The sequence below is a fragment of the Atractosteus spatula genome, chromosome 9 (assembly GCF_055471065.1).
Source record: "Atractosteus spatula isolate fAtrSpa1 chromosome 9, fAtrSpa1.hap1, whole genome shotgun sequence".
In the NCBI taxonomy this organism is placed as follows: Eukaryota; Metazoa; Chordata; class Actinopteri; order Semionotiformes; family Lepisosteidae; genus Atractosteus; species Atractosteus spatula.
In genome coordinates, this window is record NC_142714.1 from 51,697,263 (window position 1) to 51,717,626 (window position 20,364).

Below are 20,364 nucleotides of genomic sequence, written 5' to 3' on the forward strand. Positions count from 1 at the left end.
CCTTTAGTGTACTGGTGGTATTTTGTTCTGAATATGAAAGGTTTCTCGGACGGGCGATGCGATCAAGGTCCTCAGGCTGGGCTTCCACGCTGTTTCTCCTCTGGGATCTGGTTTGATTACTGGAGTGGTCTCGGCATTCCTGGCAGCGTGTCTGGGAACGGTGCTGGTGACCAGGGGGTCTGGTGAACTCCCTGGAGGAAGGAGCAGTGGGGATTAAGACGTACGTGCTGCAAGGACTCGAACTCTGGAACAAGATGGTTGACTGCTGACAGGCGTGAGCTGATTTACTGCGCTTGCTGAAAGCCCCTCTGGGCTCTGAGCTCGGGCCAGAGCAAACTGCGAGAAACCTGATCCGAGTGGCATGTGAGCATGTAGCCCTCCCCCGCTTGGACAGTGGGAAGGGGTGAGATCTGTGAGTGTTGCTCAGGAGTACACTGGACTTCCTCCTGTTCTGCGGATTTCTCTTTAAAAGCAGCAGGAGAGCCAGGAGGTGATCAGAACTGCCCGTGTGGAGCAGCCTGCTTTATCAAATCATGAACAGAGCCTCTCTTACATGATGGTACTGTGGCAAATGTGTAAATTGTAAGGATGAAAACTAATATGGTAGTTTTCCATTTAACAGTAAGAATACAAACTGAGAAGTGGTTGTCTGTCTCATCTGGATCATTTGGGTACTGGTAGGTTAATAACCTAGTCTCACCTAGTTCTTTCTCGGAAGAAGTCAGTTTATTGTGTTTGACAACAGGGAAGTAGCTTGTTCTTTCCTTTGTGTAAGAGAGGGAGTGTTCTGCCTTTTTAGGTTTTTACTTGTGACATTCTCAGACTGTCATGGGGGTTATTAACCACGCTTTCAGGAAAGTCAACTGCAGCCTAAAAACACGAGGCTGGAGCTGGTTGTAGTGACCTCTTAACAGGATAACAGACTTAGTGACAGTCTCCACAGTGGCTTTGAACAGAGAGTGCCAACTGTGTCAGCTGGCAGCACTCGCCAATGCCCTTGGACAAAAGTACTGCCGTGGTGACCAAAAAAACATCACGTACAGTAGGTTTGTCTTGTAGTTTTTCAGGCTATTGGGGATTTTTTTGCAGTTATTTCTTCATACACTGGTAGTGAAAGAAACAGGACCAGAGCCAGGCAACTGTATTGGCTTGTATGATAGTATTGGGGATGAGTGAAGGTCACAGAACTTTACACTGAGCCCCCTAAAACTAAACTTTTTGCCAGGTGCGTGTGCAAATAAAACTTGAAAGGTTCTGTGCAGACTTGTAATAAATGACGCATCCTTCCCCTACCGCACACAGAGAGAGACCGCTCGGCAAGCTTCACTTTTCCGACCCACAAGAGCCGACACCTTGAGGCTTTGTTCCGGCCTGTAGTATCCCTGCTTTTAACATTCCTGCTGCACGGAGGTGCAGGGGAGAAAGAAATCCGGGCTGGATTAGCGAACCGTGGACTGGATTAGGGCCGTAACTCCTTAACACAGCCTGCGTCTCGTCAGGCCCTGCCCCCCCCAGCTCGTGGTTCTGCAGAGCCCTTGTCGTGACCTTGTCATGTCCGCAGGCCGGGCAGCGACTCTGCCTGTCCTGGAGATCTCTTCCGCTGCTGCTGTGTCCCCAGGCTTCTCTGGAGACCCTCAGCTGGCCGAGTGCAGCCGCCTGGGGTGAGAGGCACAGGCCCACGCTGGCGCCCTACGGAGGTGACTGCTCTCGCTCGCACAATCCCTCTCCCGGCGCTTCGCGACGAGCCACGGACCCGGGGGCACGCACCGTGCCTCGGCGGAACTGAAGAGCGCCGAAGAAGACCCGTGCCCCGGGTCAGCCGCGAGAGCGGACGGGCTGCCACTGCGCTCGTCTCCGCAGACCGCAGGGAAAGCCACATCCGAAGGGGCCCGAGCAGAGTTGACCAGATCCGACTCCAGTTCGTCAGCTCTGCGTCCACAGCCGGCCCCACCGGATACACGGCCCCCAAGAACCCCACTGTGTGAAGCCGAGTGGCTGTGGGAGCTGTTTGCTTTGCAAATGACAGCACCAGAGAGAAAAAATGAAACCCAGCTTTCATCGATATGGTGATACTACTTGCCAGTAAAAGAAAGTACCTGGGTGTACTTATTAGATTTGTTCCTTCTACGTGTTGGGGGGGCTACTTCACCCCCCATTGACGATCTGCACCCATACGCAGCCCCCCCCAGCTGGAGGAGAGACAACTGCAAACCTGCTTCATCGGATGCTCTTGTGTTCTGACCTGACGGCAATGGACACGCGAGAATTCCTTTCCCTTTCCCAACCGCTGTATCCAATTCATTCGGGGTCACGGGATTCGGGGTCACGGGGCAGCGGGAGCCTATCCCAGCAAGCAACGGGCACAAGGCGGGGCGGGTGGCTGGACGCCTGTCCATCGCAGGGCAGTCAAAGTCTTCTGTCACCTTTGATATCACGGCTGCTGGGAGACCTGATGCGGGTGTCATACCGCTGACACAGCTGTGTTTCCAGGCTGTAAATGTTCACACGATAGGCGCTCGTATGACGAGACGCTGTACCTGAAGGCTGGGACACTGGCTCGGCATTTGGTAACGGCTCTATATTCCCGAAGGGCCGCGACCGGAGAGAAACACTTTCCGGCTGAGGGCTCGCATCCGACAGCAGGCTCCGAGGCGCGGCGGGAGGGCTGCACAGTTGCATAACAGCTCCGGGCTCCGCCGCTGCAGGATGACGTCACCCGCAGCCAGCGGTACAACGCCAGTGAGGCAGAGCGCCTCCTGGAAGCGTTTCGGTTCCGCTCCTAATTGCCAGCGCAAGGAATCTGTCCGCTTGACGTGAGTCACACGAAAACTCGCAGTTCAGTGTGCATCTTCACATACCGAAAACGCAATTACTACTAGTCTTTGAAGATATTTTGGAAAAATAATGCTGGACAGGCACGCAGTCTCGTTTCAGTTTGACAGTGACAAAATGTAGCCTCCCCGCTGGCCTGTTACGGGCCGTGAGGAATGCAATCAGGGGGTTCCTGGGTCTCCCCAAGATACACTGCAATAAGCGAGACTCGAGACCCATCGGCTTCCGGGTCCAATCGACTCCGAACGCACGAGATTCCCAGCGCCTGTGACGCAATAATGAACCACGCGCGTGCGGCGGCGGCCCGACCGGAACACCACGTTCCCGTGGCGGGGTCGGGCTGTGACGTGTCTGCGGCTGACGTCGACGCCCAGGGCGAGGTGACACGGGCACACCTTGACAAAGTCGAACTGGATCGGAGTGAAGTGCTCCAGGGTGTGACAGCAGTGTCTCCCCTGCGACTGGAATCCCTCACTTCACTCCGATGTCGTGCGATTCGTAAATCCAGATTCCTAACCACTGCTCTCACTAGCGCGTTGCGTTCAAACACCCCACTAATTAAGCGGGCACGGTTCCTTATTCTTTCAAGCAATCGTCACATTACCGGCCTGCGTGGTGCAGGGGTTCTATACGGGTCGGATTCTGTCGTGAATGAATGATTTTATACAGATCCGCTCCAATAGTAACGATCAAAACGCTTCAAGAGCCCAGCTGTAAATGAAAGACTTCACTTCTCTTCTAAAGGCGGGACACGTTGAAGTAAAATAATTCAGGTGGGGAGCTGCGTCAGCATGCGTAGTCTGCAAAGGAACAAGTAATAGGTTTATTCCCTGCTGAAAAAAGAAGAAAGAAAACACAACGTTTCGGCCGTGGAGCCTTCTTCAAGGTGTGAGAAAGACAGGGCAGTAAGCATAGGTGATATAGCTTAATGTAAAATAATGTATACCTGCCACTTCCTTATTAGGAAAAGCTATTCGTTATTTTATCTTTGGAGCAAGTCCAAAGCCATACTATTAATTAATCTATTAACCATTCATTAAATAAATCAGAACAAAGCACTCCAAAAGGAAACTCAGTAGTGTTTGCTCTGATGGTCTGAATGTTATTCTTATTGTTGATGTTATTATTACTGTGAGTAATAACACTGTTGTCTCCCGTGAAGGTGACCCTTCGGTGCTGTGTTTAGTAGCTCAATGGGATGTGTGTGGACATCAGGAAGAGCGCTGCCTAATAAGGAGAGCTCATACGATTAGCTAAAGCTTAGAGTCTACGTCGGCTACACGCAACTGCGCCTCTCGACCAACACTTCTGAAGGTCTCATTCGGGGTATTAGAAATGTGTGGCACAGCGCCCCCTTGTGGTCAGAAGTGTTTGGTCTCTATAAAGCAGGCCACCTCAATATACAGTAAACCTGCGATATGCAATTAAGTAACTTCTTAGCACGAACGCTCTTGCTGTTACGTCCTTACGTCCTTATGTTTATAACCAAAGAGAAATCGGCATTAAGGAAAAAATATAAACACAGCATGAACCTTTATTGCTGTTTATATGTAGTAGTAGAAACAATAAAAACTGATAATAAAAATGACCATGTAAGAATGTAACTGAATAATGAGAATGCTCATTACAGAAATGTTAAACACACTATTATTCCTCTGTGTGTGTCTGCACATCACTAACAGATACCCATTTAAGAGTCTTTTAAAAACCACAGAGCAGCAGTCATTATAAACCAAGTTAAAAACATAATTCTGATTGCTACCTAAATAATAGAGTTTGCATATAAAGGAGGTTATTCGTGAAAATAGAACTTCAATGCAGAAAATACTTAAAAATAAACCTACTGGTTCAACTAGGTGCCTGTTTGGGATGAAAACCAGAGTATTCCGTGATCAGGACTGGTTTTCCAGCTGTGGAGAAGAGTCAGCTGGGCCAGTTCAAGCTAAACGGGGTCAGATCAGCACTTCCTCCAGGTGAAGAGCTGTTCCTCCCTTGAGAAGACCTAGAAACCCCTCTGGGATCTGAGCCTGCAGAGCCAGGCGTCCAGTAATAATGTCTCACTCTTGGCCTTTGAGTCGGATTTCAGGAGCCTGTCTGAAGAACACTGGGGTTTGTCCTGTGTCCTCTAGTGCTTTTCATTTGTGAGCGAGTCTTCAAGATGCAGTCTCTGCTAGAGGTCAAACGTGTATTTATTCTCACTGTGAACATCTCCTAACTTTACTGTAAAGGACCGTTTCTGCAGTGCTCCCTTTTAAGGGTCTGCGTGGGTGTGATTTACAGAACACGAGCAGCCGCCCCACTACACAGCAGATGAAAAGAAGTGTGGAGATGTGGCTGAGGATGATGTTTCATTTCTCTTGGTGGGTTTAGTTCTGTGGTTCAGTTGGTTACCTCTGACGATCCAGCACTCTGCTAGTGAGCCCTCTGCTGTTTAGTGTTCAGTTTGTCTCTTGGGTAAAGGCTACTAGTTGACTTACTGATTCTAGGTGTTTGTACTGTTTCTGTTTATTTCATTTAAACTGGATTTTGATGTCCTGTGTTGCCATAAAATTAAATCTAATTTATGATTAGATTAAGATCAAACAAATTGAAAACTACCTGCTGTTTGCATGATATGTAGATGTTTAGTGTATTCAGAGCAAATTGTGCCAAGGCTTTTAAAAAATTTGGACAATTCACAGGAACTTGACCTTGAACTTGTGCAAGAAAAAAACACAAGTCAAAAAAATGGGCTAATATAGATCACAAATTGGTTAAATTTGCCTCCTCTTGACATAAAGTGATGACTTGGATTCCAGAGGTGCTGGATAGAAATAGTCACCCTCTGAGGGCAGACAGATAGTGGACACGCAGCCAGCCAGGGTCAGATCAATAAGGTCAGAGGCTCAGAGGGGAATGAAGAGGTAAAATATCAACTCGATACCGAAGAGCCATACCTTGTAGGGTCTTCATTGAACGCAGAAGGGTTTTAAAGTGAACTCAAAACCTGTCAGGAAGTCAGTGCAAGGACCCCAGGACAGGAGTGATGTGCTCACTGCCACATGCACTCTCCGTCAGATTCTGAACGCCTTGTTAAGTGCGGTGTGAGACACTCCCGCAAGAAGGGTTCGAAGAAGCAAGAGCAAAGGACCAGTTCCTCAACGAGGAACACAGGCAGCGCGGAACAAATCCGGGCAGTGTTTTCAAGATGAAAAATCAATGTCTGCACAGTATTCTGCGCCTGGAGTTCAAAAATCAACCCAGGATTCAAAATCACCCCAAAACAGGTCGTTTTGGAAGGAAACTCAAACATGGAGCCTTTAATCGCCCAAGTTACCCACACTGCTTTTCTCCAAACCTGCTGGGAGGAAGCCAAATAGCATGAACTAGCATGAGTCTCATCATGGTTGAGATAAAGAATTGTCCTCTGAGCTTCTATCTGAGAAATTCAAGGAGAGAGTGTTGACAGTGCTATCTGGATAGCTTGATTAATTGATTCAAGTGCAGACAGATGTGAGTATCAACTGGATAAGTAGTAGGGATTAGTAATGGTAATTTAGAAAATATACTTGTAGGCTTTACTTACACTGTATGTGTATCAACCGATCACCCAGATGAAACTGCAGTATAAAATAGTCACACCTCACGCCTGAAGAGGGCTTCACAGCCGAAACGTTGTTTTCTCTTGTCTCTTTTCAGCAGGGAATAAACCTGTTACTTGTTCCTTTGCAGACTACACATGCTGACGCGGCTCCCCACCTGAACTACTATAAAAAATAGTGCTATTTACAGACCCAGGCTGTCTTGGCTTGTTTCTGTTGGGTAAAGCATGATTTATAGTCAGTTGATATGTTAGCCTGAATGATCTTAAACACTTTAATATTTAATTAGACTCCCTAAGGCCCAAAACACTTGTAATGTTTACAAAGGGAGATAGTCTGTACTAAAATCAGCTATTTAAGGTACATGAGAGATGTGGGTGACATCTTTGAGCTCAACAGAAATGGTCAGGGACTGTATGTTCAATAACAAGGCAAACTGAAGTAACCTCTTTCCACCATCAAAATAACTTTTACTAGCAGTTCCTGAAGTTCATAACCCATTGATTTATGAACAAAATGAATGCACTGTACAACGTCCCAAGACAAATAAATAAACGTTGATTTAAATGTTATTTAAAATTAAACGTGACCTTGCTTCAGAACTGTTATTTGATTAAAAAGTCCTCATGCAATGCAGAAAAGAAAAAAACTTTTCATGTACTGATGTACTTAAAGTCACATATTGGTGCATAAAAAGAAATCCAGCAAAACTGGTGAGCGATTAAAATCTATTTCATTAATGATATGAACGACATATTAATACAAACGAGAATGGACGTGGTATCAAAGGACAGGTATTTGTGAGGTGCTAGGTTTAACCGCCCGGGTTGTTTACAGGCTCACCTGTGTGAGTGCCGTACCAGCGCGACACCGACCCCCGGCGCTTCCGCATCGAGCTGCTCTCTTCACAGTCATCTGACCAATCCGGCTCTTCCTTTCTGACTGAAGCGTCTTCTCCTTTGAGGAATTGCGGACTCTCCCCCCTTTCTGATGAACAGTTTCGTGTTTCAACGAATGGTGAAATAAATAAAAAAATACTACAATCGAGAGCGCTTGAGGGAGACATGCTGCCCAGCCTCCGGCCGGCATGCGAAGCACGACGGCGGACTGACTAGGACCGACCGCGCTGCGCTTGATCTCCGACATGGACTTCGGCTGGGCGCTCGTCGTCGGCTTGTTGGTCTCATCAGCATGCTTCTTCGAAAGTTGGGGTGCCGCGATTCAGATGGCATTTCTGTGTACCTGGTGGTGGTTTGGGTTCACGGTTACCCCGAAAGACAGCCTAGCCGAAACAAGCACTCAGACGGACCCGGCGGTGGAGACGCTCGGCAAGGTAAGTTGCAGATAAAACCGGTATCTGCTTAGTACGTACGCAGTGTTTGTTCAGCTACTGAAACTTTCTGTAGCTGCACTGACCACAGAGGCTAAAAAAAAACTACTGCCTCCCTCATACTGGAGAGATGACAGTACTGTGCGGCTGTGCTGTGTGTACAAAGCTCAGAATGACAAAATCTTATCTACTGAGAAATGCTTTTTAAAATTATGCGGAACGCCTGATTTTAAAAAAACACAAGAGTTGTTGCTCTGTGTTTCCATGTCGCATGCTATTCAACCAAATGAAAAATCATTTACCCATCTTTCTACTGTGTTTATAGAGGTTACTCATACTGATACTGATGATCTTCACTTCCTCACGATGTACCCAGTACTTTACTCTGTGTGTTAAGCCTGAAGTTGAATTTCTCTGTTGAAAAATAGCTCTTGTGGGTTTCCACAGGAAACCGAGGGTGAAGAAAGCATGACTTGCATTGTTGAGACTGACGCTAGGATCCAGGCTGTGTGCCCGCAGGCTGATTACCCACTGGTGAAGACTGCTCTAAGGCAGGGTAGGCTGTTGCCCCAAGTGTTTGTTGAACAAGTCACCCCTGAAGCTTCACTGGGGCATTTATAACATTGAATGTTCTTTGTGTTCTTTGTGAACCATCTCATTTCAAGGCCATAGGAACACCTCCGTTCCTCAGTACTCCAGTGCGCGTGCTCTCTGCTCCTCAGTACTCCAGTGCGCGTGCTCTCTGTTCCTCAGTACTCCAGTGCGCGTGCTCTCTGTTCCTCAGTACTCCAGTGCGCGTGCTCTCTGTTCCTCGGTACTCCAGTGCGCGTGCTCTCTGCTCCTCAATACTCCAGTGTGCGTGCTCTCTGTTCCTCGGTACTCCAGTGCGCATGCTCTCTGCTCCTCAGTACTCCAGTGCGCGTGCTCTCTGCTCCTCGGTACTCCAGTGCGCGTGCTCTCTGCTCCTCGGTACTCCAGTGCGCGTGCTCTCTGCTCCTCGGTACTCCAGTGCGCGTGCTCTCTGCTCCTCGGTACTCCAGTGCGCGTGCTCTCTGCTCCTCGGTACTCCAGTGCGCGTGCTCTCTGCTCCTCAGTACTCCAGTGCGCGTGCTCTCTGTTCCTCAGTACTCCAGTGCGCGTGCTCCCTGCTCCTCGGTACTCCAGTGTGCGTGCTCTGTGTTCCTCGGTACTCCAGTGTGCATGCTCTCTGCTCCTCGGTACTCCAGTGTGTGTGCTCCCTGTTCCTCAGTACTCCAGTGCGCATGCTCTCTGCTCCTCAGTACTCCAGTGCGCGTGCTCTCTGCTCCTCGGTACTCCAGTGCGCGTGCTCTCTGCTCCTCGGTACTCCAGTGCGCGTGCTCTCTGTTCCTCGGTACTCCAGTGCGCGTGCTCTCTGTTCCTCGGTACTCCAGTGCGCGTGCTCTGTGTTCCTCGGTACTCCAGTGCGCGTGCTCTGTGTTCTTCGGTACTCCAGTGTCCGTGCTCTCTGCTCCTCGGTACTCCAGTGCGCGTGCTCTCTGTTCTTCTGCACTCCAGTGTGCGTGCTCTCTGCTCCTCGGTACTCCTGTGAGCCTGCTCTCTGCTCCTCGGTACTCCAGTGCGCGTGCTCTGTGTTCCCCAGTATTCCAGTGTGTGTACGCGCAGTTCATCCTGACCTGGTACGACGCCCCCGAGGACGGCCAGCCCCTCTATGAGGCTCTGCAGAGGGAGTTCGACCTGGCGGTGGGGTACATCATCGCCCGCGTCTCAGAGATGGACACATGCGTTCTGTGCGTGGGCTCCATCAGGATCCTCACCCAGCACCTGAAGAACACCAAGCAGAAGGAGAGGTGATGCAGCTGCCTGGGCTGTCCCCGGGGGGGCGGTGTGCTGTGTGTGATTGACTGCGCTGGTTACGTTTAGTGTTCGGCTTCTTTGTGTTAATTTTATGGTCCAAACGCAAGGGCTCCGTGCCAGTTGAGATCTTCCTCTGGAGAGTGTTTTATTTCCTCTGTGTGTCGCTCCTGAATCAGTGGCTCTGCCAGGCACTTGATTGTAAAAGCCTGTGTTTTTCAGGGCTTAAAGCTGCAAAATTGGCCCAGTGAACCACAAAAGTTTGACATTATTGCTTTTTTATTGGATGTAGATTTGTCTTCCGGTATAGTGTAACTAAAGAGTTAATGTACTATAAATACTGGAGATGATAACCATCCTTGTTGACTTCTTAAAAGTCGCTGTTCCTCTGTGATAACACCAGAACATAATGAGATATTATGGGAACACGTGTTTAAACAGAAGGCGCGAATGTGGGTTTCTCACCTATTAAAAAAATGGGTTTTGTGATGGGTCACTGTAACTTCCCATGTGTAACTTTCCTTTGGAGATGCTGTCCACTATAAAGCATGATTGCGATGTAATGGTGTGATTAAAGTGCCGTGCTTCATAAACAGCAAATTATTTTCGTATAAACAATGACATCTGTTGTCTCAGTAACACAGGTTCTAGAGGGTGTCTGTTGTCAGTGCTGAGGGATGATGGAGTCTTTTGTCTGAGTAGAGATCACAGTTAAGGTATAACTGTTCTCAGCTTTTAATGCCTTTCCCTGGGTTTTCCCTTGAGTCCTCCTCTGTCGTCTTGTTGAGAACTGGTGGATGAACTGGAGAATGGTCGTCCTGGTGTCTGTTGTAGAATTCCCAGGGGGCACTGCATGGTGCTATAATGACCAGTCTCCTGAGTTGGCCTAAGTCACCCAGAGCCGTGCCAGTGCAGAAGTGTGATGATGCAGGCTGCCTCCCGATTTCTTACAATAAGAAAGTGGTCTCTCAAATCGAAACGCAGTGCTTGATCCTGCAAAGTGAGCCAGTTTGTTCAGGAAGCGGTGCTGGGCTTGGTTTTCAGTCTGCACAGGAGTGAGGTTTTCAGTCTGCACAGGAGTGAGGTTTTCAGTCTGCACAGGAGTGAGGTTTTCAGTCCGCACAGGAGTGAGGTTTTGGTATTCCCTCTCATGCACTCCTAAATCACTGAAGACAGGCTCTCGGCCTCTCGAGGAGTAGTTTTGGAGGTGTCCTTTCTCGCTCGTACAGCGGCTGATGTGCGGACACGGGTGTGACCCGCTGTCCCGGTGTGTGTGTGCCCGTGTGCCCGTCAGGAGGGAGCTGTTCCAGTCCCGCGCGGAGGAGCTGGCCGTTCTGAGGACGTTCGCCTCGGCACTGGTCCGCAACCTGCTTCCTGCCCCATTCTGGCGCCAGGAGTGCATCCAGTGCGTCTTGAATGAAATTGTGGCGTTGAAAGGTGAGCGCCTCGGCCCTCCTCCGCACACTCCTAAGGGCACAGCGCGCTACCCATGATGCAAGGGTTCTCAGGAAGGGGGGGGGCAGCTGCCCGTGATGCAGGGGGTCAGGCGGCTTGGGGTGTGGATCGCCATCGATGGTCAGCAGGCCGTGTGGTCGACCGGCAGGGTTGCGGTCACTGGAGAGGTGGGACCTGGGTTCTGGGTTCGGCTTGATCTGCATCCCCATCCTCACCTGTGAGTCTGTTCTGGGAGCACTGGGGACATTGGGAATCGTGGGGCTGACCAGGACTAGCGCAGTAAAAGAGGTTGGATGGCGAGGGAGCGCTGGGAGGGACTTTAGGCCCAGTTCCCTGAGCTCCGGCGGAGGACAGGGAAACGACAAGGACACGGGGAAGTGATAGAGTGGTGGGGCTTGGAGGGACTCTCTCATTGTGCAGATCCAGCCCCAGCATCCACGTGCACTGATTGATAATGGACAATCACCCGAATCAGAAAGTTTTTCACTGATGGACGTTTAATCGTTTGTTAGAGTGTGTACTTATTGTGAGAGGTTTTTCATGAAATAAAGTTTATTTTGATAGAAAAAAAAAGAGATTGGATGGGTTTGGCGTGATCAGAAACTGACCAGGGTCCCAGAAACAAAGGGACGCTTCTTCCTTCAGAGGAAGACTGGACAGCAAATATCCAACCCAGCAGCAGTAGCGTTGAATACTTGTAGTTTCTTTACAGCCAGAACAGGTTGGAATCCCCTGCCATTCTGACGCTGTCTTCATTCTCCATGTGGTGAATGTGCTGTTTACGAAGTTCTCCAGTTTATTGCAGCTATTCACTCTGGAATACAGAGGGGCTGGCTGGACAGAAAGTCTTTGTTAGCCTCCGATAAAGACTTAATCTACAGTACGAGAGGCTTGCCGACTCGGTCTGTAATGTGGCCTTGGTTGTTTTCCCATCAGTACTGCAGATGCTGGTCAGATGGTTCTCAGCCCCTGACAACCTGAACCAGCTGGTGGTGAGCTGCCTGGACACTGTCCTGCCCCAGAGTGCTGCAGAAGAGAGGGCCAGCGCAGAGCCGGAGGAGTGTCCCGGACAGGAAGACCACAGGAGAGGAGAGTGAGTGAAACCACTTGCTCACTGGAGCAGACGGGTCACTTTTCCAGTGTCTGTGCAAGCTTCCTCCTCTGTGCCGCGCTCTCACATCAGCAGGGTCTGGACTCCAGGCTCCAAACAGGGAGGTCATGGGGTTGGATCCTGAGTGGGGTGGTGCTGTGGTAGCCATGGCCAAGGCACTTGACTCGGATCGCTCCGGTAAAGACCCTGCTGTAGAAACGAGTCTCCAGGTCATCATACTTACAAGTGAGAATTAGTTCTCCAGTGGCTTCCTAGGTAAAAGAGGCCAATAGAAATGTTTAAACTGGTTCCTCGAAACATTGTAAGCATTTCTCATTTTCCTTGCTTCCTCTTTACCAGAACACTAATTATTGCACAAGTAATGCAACTAAAACTTGAAAGTAAAGCCCTCTCTCACTGGAAATCGTAGATTGTAGAGAGATCCCATGTTACTGAATGGCATCTTTCTCCTTTTTTTTCCATCCACATTTTTGTCATCCAAGTCAACTCCTAAAACACAGGGTTTGTTATCCGAAAGGATACAGTGTATGTTTTTATAATTAACAAAGGAGGAATCTCAAAGTTCAATGTACAAAAATCTGTGCTACAACTATTGGGATTTTCAATAACCGAATATCTTCGGATAACATACAATAAAGTTAGAAGATTAAAATATTGATGTGGATTGTTGTTACATTTCTCTCATAAGAACCTATTTTTCTTAACATTTTCTGACACAGGCGCTTGCAAATTTGTATTTTTTATTCGCTGTCATGATGTTTTTGTGTCGGTTTGTTCCCAGAACTGCAGAGAATGCAGACGGCACTCTGAACGATCAGCCCAATAAGAAGAGGAAAGGTGAGAGAACGTCAGAAGCGCTGCAGTGAGAGAAGATAATTTGGCTAAATTGCTTGTGTTGCTTGTTTGAAAAATGTCATGAAGCTTAAGGTGATCAACACAGTTCTCAGACATGTTTGCCAGATTTTTAAGTGGATCACCTTGATTCAGTTTTGCAGGCACACACAAGCTTGGTGGAGCATTCGAAAGTTTCTCTGAACTGTGTTGGTTTCTCGCCCAGGTCAGAAGATTAAGGAGCACCTGTCTAAGGTCTTCCAGAAGCTGAAGCCCAAGAAGGACAGGAAGAAGCGCAAGACGGTGGCGTGTGAGAAGCAGGGCGATGGCTCTGACCACGCTGGGGGCCTGGAGCCCAGGTCACTATTAATCCAGACCAGTCAGTCTGCCGAAGACCTGGAGGAGCAGTCCAACACCAGTCAGGACGACTCCTATAGTGTAAGAGACTTGCTATCTGTCTTCGTCTCACTGATCACCTACAGCTGACCAGAAGGACACTGACGGGCACAGAGAGCATTTTATATCAGTTACTTCAGGTATTTTGGCAGTGGCATTCCTCTGTTTAAATAAACTATACAGTATATGTGTGATTTAAATTGGAATATTATTGAAGATGCTTAAAAGATTTAGACTACAATAGTGTGCCTATAGGAAGGTGATGAAAGAGTTTGATTGCTGGACTTGAAATATACATTTCTATGTTAGATGCATCTTGATGAAATGCTGACACGCACTAAAGATACTATGTTGTCCATGTGGGAGTGTAGGAAGGCACAGAGCTGGAGACTGACAGCATGGACAGTTTCTCCGAGGACATGATGGAGTTCAAGCTGCCCTACGAAATGTGGCGTGTTGGATCCTGGAAGGTGACAGTTACTGAGGTATGGCATCACGCCCTAAATGACAAACTTATCTATTATTGGATTTGCAAAGACAAACATGTATTGATTGTATAAATGCGTGACTTAATATTGTACTTTTTTTCTTAAATTAAGAATGGCTAGTTATCATTGTTGCAAACAACCCACCCAATCTGGAATAGCCAGTTCTGGTTCTCTTCTCGACACATAGAGATGTAGCCTGAGAGCGCACATGGGGGACGGTGGGGGTGGAGACTTCTCTAGCCCCGCCTTCCTTCCCACATTCCATCCACTTGCCTTTGCACACAGGCAGCACAGCCCCAAGCAGGAGTGCTGATTGGACAAGATGCGGATCTCTCCCCCACTGCCCTGTATGTCTGCATGAGGTCGCAGGGGGTCACCGTTTTGCAGTGAGAGCCCTGGCTGATTAATCTCACCCTTTCCCTACTGTATGTCTAAACTGCATAGTGTGAAAAAATATGCACTATACTAAATTTTTAGTGCTTGAAGACAGCGAATCTCTCGGGCTTCGTCATCATTTTTGCCCACCCAGTATGACTCCAGCGGAGCCTCTGTCTTGCACTGCAGGTCCTGGAGGAGAACCAGGAGCTGATCTTCACCGTGCACCTGGAGGAGAAGGACAATGCCGATGCTCTGCAGTGGGACGTGAGGAAGTCCCTGAGAAACTTCCAGGCTCTTTATCACAGTCTGCAGGAGGTGAGGGGTGGGTTCATGCCAATCACAGGAGCACATTTTCAGTCTGGAAACCACCACCAGAGAGATATCACACAGACGAACGACTTTGCGCTTTGACACCTTCAAATTTCAGAAGGCGGAAGCATTTGAAATGCTCTAATTAAGAAAGTCATTGGGACAAACAAGGGCCAGTTAAGTTACCGAGAGCCTAGCTGGAGTGAAGTCCATCAGCAGTGGACAGGGGGGTTGTGATTAGGAAGAGCTGGTTTGTTTACAGTAAATTGTGTCGCTCTGTATTAAGATGTTCGTTTTTTTCCAGACTCCTAACTTACCGTCAATATCGGATGTTCTGGAAAGTAAGGAGCAGGCAGCGGATGCTGAGGTTCGAGAGAAGATGAGGACGAAGCTCGAAGAGTTTTTACAGGTACAGCGCATCTCAGGAACACCCTGAGCCCCATTTCTGACATGAAAAGTTCAGTGGTCCCACAGTTCTGTTGTTTTTTCCCCTCTGTCTTGCACAGGAGCTGGTTTCGAAGAGCCCACAGGGGTCGAGCCAGGAGGTCTTCCAGTTCCTGTGCCCCTTCGAGAAGCTGCTTCACTCGGGGGAGCCCCTGGGAGGGATGTGGGACCTGCTGTGCAGCCTGGTGTCCTTCTTCACCCCACCACAGGAGGAGGAGGTACAGCCTGCCCCGTCCGCACACTGCTGCCCTCTCCTGGTCGTCTCTGGAAGAGCAGGCCCATTATAAAGCACTTACAGAATGTACATAAGAACAAAACCACAGTGCAGCACTGCAGACCTGACTGGATCATCTCCCATCTGAGATGTTAAAGCAGAAAATCTGCGTTTTGTTAAGTTTGATCCAACACAGACAAAGGTGTTTTTTGTCAGAAACAGACTGTGGCCGTAGGGGAGAAAAAAAATCTTTCACTTCCGTTGATATATTTATTTTCTGTTCTAAGTTTAATTGAATTTTTTAATCATTTTAAGAAGGTCCTAAGGATTTTCCTTGATCGCGGCAAAATTAGAAGTTTGTTCTTGTGACAATGTGCCCTAGTCATCTCCTTGCCTGTGCTGTGGTAGAATCAAATGCAGTCACACTCTGGCGATGGTTTGGAAGGCTGTTATCCTGAGCTTTGTGTTTTGAAAGGTGTCTGCATTAGTCTACCACTTGAAGTGCAGCTGCCAGTTATAAAGCATGTGGTTCAGGGAATGTGACTCACCTGGTACCCAGTGGCTTGCTTGTCGTCCTCAGGGTGGCAGTAGAGATGGTATTGAATGCCCCAATGGGGTGCCACAGTGCCTGGATGGTGACAGCCCAGGTCTGGGCTTGGAAACGGACACTGGGAGCTCTGGAGACGTCCTTGGCTCCTGTCCTGCCAGCCTCCCCAGCGCCCACACCAAAGAGCCAGCAGACAGCAGCAGAAACAGAGACGCCCGAGCAGGTGATGTGTCTGCCAGAGTCCCCTGGCCAGGCAGAGCTGGTGCAGCAGAATCAAGCCACTCTAACCTGGAATTCAGGGAACTCCGGAACGACTGGAACCCTTGTCAAGCGGATCTGCCAGAACCTTGCCCCCTCAGCAAACGGCTCTCCGTCTCAGCCGATGCCCTGCAGTACAGTTCTGGGGACGGCCCGACTGGCCCCTTCAAAAGTTCCAAGATGAAAAAATCCAGCCGGTTTCCGAGAGGGCCCGGAGGTGGCCCGGGCACCGGAGAACAGGCCCAGGAGAGCAAGGAGAGGAACGAGAAGAAGGGCCAGGAGCAGCAGAGCAAGACCAGCAACCTGGACATCTCTGCTGCTGTCTGCGATCTGCTCAAGGAGATGGGGGGTATGTCCCGAGACTGCACACAAGCAGCGCTTCATGTCCGATTCCTGACTCCAACATGTTCCAGTTGCACTGTGGCTTAATGTGCTCTTCTGTGTAGGATGAGCCAGGGAAAAAGGTGTCCCACTGGCTGTGGTTCTTTGTGTGTACTGCCTTTGCTTGTGAAACCCTGTTTACCACATCTGAATTTGTATGAGATCTGTCTACTCTGGAGCAAACAGTTTTTGCAGTACAGGTCTTTGAATCAAACACGATCCATCAATCCGTTTTCAAATCCACTATATGCAACAGAGGCCAAAGCCTAATTTGGCCAGCATGGCAGGGCACACACACACACACACACACACACACACACACACACACACACACAAGGGTTCATGAAACACATCTGTGAGTGACACAAATGATTAAAGAATTTAATTCTTAATTATTCTCTTTTCAAAATGGCAGTTTAAGAGTCTGTTATCTGCACTGAGCGCGATTAAATAAAAATGGTTTGTATCTGCTATATGAAACCTTACGTAAATGTTTGTCATTTTCTTCCAGGGAATATCTTTGTAAACCTGGCTCGCTTTGTTTGTAAACTGCCGGTGCTGAACTTGGAGAAGTAAGTAGATTCCAGACTTCTTTTTTCTTCTGTAGCTAGTTGAAGGCTAATGCTTTTGTTAAACTGTGGAAGTGAGGAAGACTAACTGCAGAGAACGAGAAGCCCTGGTGCTGCAGGAGGTGAGGAAGGGCTGACAATGGGAGGCTGTGTGAGGTCATAACCGGCCAGCAGCCTGCAGTGTGCCATCGGCATAGAAGGAGACCACAGTCGCTCAGAACCTCAGCAGAATTCCTTTGCTGATGTAAGGACCCGAGAAGCGAACTCTTCAGTGTCGCACTCGCTGATGACAGTAGCTCAGACATCTGGCCAGGAAATTCTAAACAGATAGTGGTACTTGTTTAAATCACCCTAAAGGCCTGTAATAAATCAAGGCCTTCTCTGTGGTCATTAAAAACCCCAGGGCGTTTCTCGAAAAGAGTAGGGGTGTAACCCCGGCATCCTGGACAAAGTTCCCATTGGCCCTTACCAATCATGGCCTCCTAATAATCCCCATCTCTGAACTGGCTTCATCACTCTGCTCTCCTCCCCACTGAGAGCTGGTGTGTGGGAAGCGTTCTGGCGCATCATCCAGGTGGGGCTGCACACTGGTGGTGGTGGAGGGGATCCCCATTACCTATAAAGCACTTTGAGTGGGGTGTCCAGAAAAGTGCTATATAAGTGTCAGTAATTATAAGTAGTAACTGATGATGCCTGCTGTTCCGGACAAGGCGCTCGCCCGGCAGAGCAGTGGCCTCACGTCTGTGCGTGTCTGCCGCGCTCCAGGAACCTGGACGCTTACTTCAGGACCCTGAACCTCACGGAGGCCCGGCTGGCCTCCTACATGGACACGCTGCGGGAGAAGCAGTGGCCCGGCGGCCAGCCGGCCGGCCCCGGCCCCGGCCCGACCCCGGAGAGGACCGCCGAGCAGAGGGCCGAAACCAAGCAGAAGGCGCGGGAGCTGCTGCAGACCAAAGTGCCGCGTGAGTGTGCCGCGGCCCCCCCCACTCCCGTCCGGCCCCCGAGAGCCAGGGCTGGGGGGCGATGTGTTAACGCCGGCCCTTTCTCCTTTTTTCAGATTTAAAAAAAGTCTTAAATAAAAGCGACGTCGATGCCATACTTGATGTCTTCCAAAACGAAACAGAGAACAAGAAGCTGGTTTATGTGAGTAGATCTCTGTACATTACACGGAATAATGCCAGATGTGATGATAGCAGCACTGTGTGTATAACTTTAGTGGTGTTAGTGGGGCCAGCAGGGGGCGCTCACCCTGTAGTCTGTGTGGGTCCTAATGCCCCAGTATAGTGACGGGGACACTGTACTGTAAACAGGCCCTGTCCTTTGGATAAGACGTAAAACTGAGGTCCTGACTCTCTGTGGTCATTAAAAATCCCAGGGTGTTTCTCGAAAAGAGTAGGGGTGTTACCCCGGCGTCCTGGTCAAACTCCGCCCTGGCCTTCACTAGTCATGGCCTCCTAATAACCCCCATCTCTGAACTGGCTTCATCACTCTGCTCTCCTCCCCACTGAGAGCTGGTGTGTGGGGAGAGTACTGGAGCATCATCCAGGTGGGGCTGCACGCTGGTGGTGGTGGAGGGGATCCCCATTACCTGTAAAGCACTTTGGGTGGGGTGTCCAGAAAATTGCTTTATAAAGTATAAGGAATTATTCTTATTGTTGTTATTATTATTTATTATTATTAATAATAATAATTAAAACCTTTTTTTCTGTTTCTTAGCTAACTCATCACAAGGTTAATGAGAGGGGTGTGAGCTTTCCTGTTCTGTTTCTGCAGATGTTGCTCTCGTTCCTGTTGAGGAAGCTGGTGCCCGAAGACCCTTCCCTGAAAGTGCCGGCCTTGTCCTGCCTGAGCAGCCCTCTGTGACCCCGAGCAGAACCGCCACAAGGGGGCGCTGAAGCGACTTCAAGAGCCGAGAGCCTGTATATTGAGAATAAGTTCATCTTGGAGCTCTGGTGTGACATGCCAAGCACAGTGTAACTGGAAGGTTGTTAAACTCTTGAAAGGGTCCAAACAGGACGTATTGGAATGTCGTGCTTCTCTTGGGTTCATCAACATGCTTTTGTGTAGTCGTGCAGTTAAATTTGCACAACCCGTTCATCGTCTGTATCGTACGCCACAGAAGGCATCCACAGCCTGCATGCTGTAAAACGTCCCTCTCCGTTCCCTCAGATACGAGAAGAGATGCGCTTCGTGTTAAAAATCAGTTGTTTCACATTCCTGCGGTGCCCGTCGAGTGAGCATGTTGACATGTTTATAGTCTCCCTTTTGTTTCTTTCTATATCGACTCCTATTAACCCAAAGTAATAAATTTAATATGAGCCGTAATGGATGGAAAAGGCAAAATTAGATTTTTTTTTCTCCCTCGTCGCAGGGTTGTTTCTTCCTGGTGTTAAAACGAAGCCCGTGTGATTCGTGACCACCTGGCCACGCTAGGTTTGAGAGGGCGTAAGTGCAATTAAAATGATTTTATTTAGCTCTGGTTGCAGTAAAGTGCTCTCTTGACAGTTTGCTTGCAGCAGGCTGTGGTCCCCTCAATACAAGGAATATCTCACTGTGAATTTCTTATGTCTGTTACTCGTTGAATCTTTGAAACTCTGATCCCGCTGTTTGACACGGATGCTGCTACTGACACCAGACCTACCTGACTCGGTGTTCCTCCCAGAATCCTCCTCCACCCTCTTCTGACCCAGCGGCAGGCCGGTCGGTTTAGCAGATTCTGTACGGGGGTGAACTGCAAGACTTGATTGTACAGTATTTCATTTTAATTTGGGAGGAATGGTGGTTTCTACTGTAAACGGACCAAGTTAGCCTAGAAAACTTACATACAATCATTTTTATAACTTTTAAAACATACTTCTGCTTCAGAGCAGTATGGCACAGAATTATTTTTTGGACGGTTAGAGTCATTTTCTCCTGTTTTTAATGGAAAGGGATGGGGGCAGATTCACTGAGTTTTAGCAATCCTGAATATGTGATCAGTATTGAGTGTTTTGAATGTTACCAGTTGCTGAGGGCACTTTGTATTTCTTGTGTTTATCCATAGGTATTTCTTGGATTATGTTTGTTAATCATTTTTCAATAAATTACATTTATTTTAATTGTCTTTTTTTGGAATTAAAAATATTCAGATTCTATACTCTAAAATTTGACTTTATTTGACTTAATTACATGACTGTATTCAGTCACGACTACCTATGAAATCGTGACCTTGTTGCATATTTTTGGTCTTATTTCACCCCTGGAAGACGTCTGTTAGATTGAATAGTTTGGCGACATATAAATGTTCGGTTTCTGTCATATTATAGTGGGGAAATATGGATTATCGTTTAACAACAAAATTAGTACTGATTGCCAAAGTTGTCACTGAGTGAGAACCGTTTATACCTGATTTGTAATAAAGCAAAATT

The 20,364-nt window shown here is 48.5% G+C and overlaps 1 protein-coding gene across 2 annotated transcripts; it reads left to right on the forward strand.

The window, feature by feature from the left end:
- The first annotated feature begins 7,466 nt into the window (after window positions 1-7,466).
- LOC148828834 (uncharacterized) lies at window positions 7,467-19,774 on the forward strand. 2 transcript variants are annotated; one of them, XM_088924487.1, is made up of 16 exons: window positions 7,467-7,746; window positions 8,191-8,299; window positions 9,365-9,572; window positions 10,871-11,013; window positions 11,968-12,124; window positions 12,924-12,979; window positions 13,200-13,411; window positions 13,741-13,854; window positions 14,422-14,550; window positions 14,849-14,953; window positions 15,051-15,206; window positions 15,783-16,356; window positions 16,900-16,960; window positions 17,723-17,919; window positions 18,015-18,100; window positions 18,731-19,774. In XM_088924487.1, exons 1-16 carry the CDS (start codon window positions 7,558-7,560, stop codon window positions 18,818-18,820), a joined length of 2,586 nt encoding a protein of 861 aa, XP_088780613.1. In that variant the 5' UTR covers window positions 7,467-7,557; the 3' UTR covers window positions 18,821-19,774. The 2 variants fall into 2 exon arrangements, with proteins under 2 accessions (XP_088780613.1, XP_088780614.1); XM_088924488.1 differs by lacking the exons at window positions 7,467-7,746; window positions 8,191-8,299 and having other exon boundaries at window positions 9,436-9,572; window positions 10,806-11,013; window positions 18,731-18,934.
- Window positions 19,775-20,364: the final 590 nt, after the last annotated feature.

What these genes read in the sequence shown, in the direction of transcription:
- LOC148828834 (XM_088924487.1), top strand. Translation starts at nt 7,558, where the DNA reads ATGGACTTCGGCTGGGCGCTCGTCGTCGGCTTGTTGGTCTCATCAGCA. An exon ending in AACACCAAGCAGAAGGAGAG is followed by an intron (nt 9,573 to 10,870) that starts GTGATGCAGCTG and finishes TGTGCCCGTCAG; the next exon opens with GAGGGAGCTGTTCCAGTCCC. An exon ending in GAAGACCACAGGAGAGGAGA is followed by an intron (nt 12,125 to 12,923) that starts GTGAGTGAAACC and finishes GTTTGTTCCCAG; the next exon opens with AACTGCAGAGAATGCAGACG.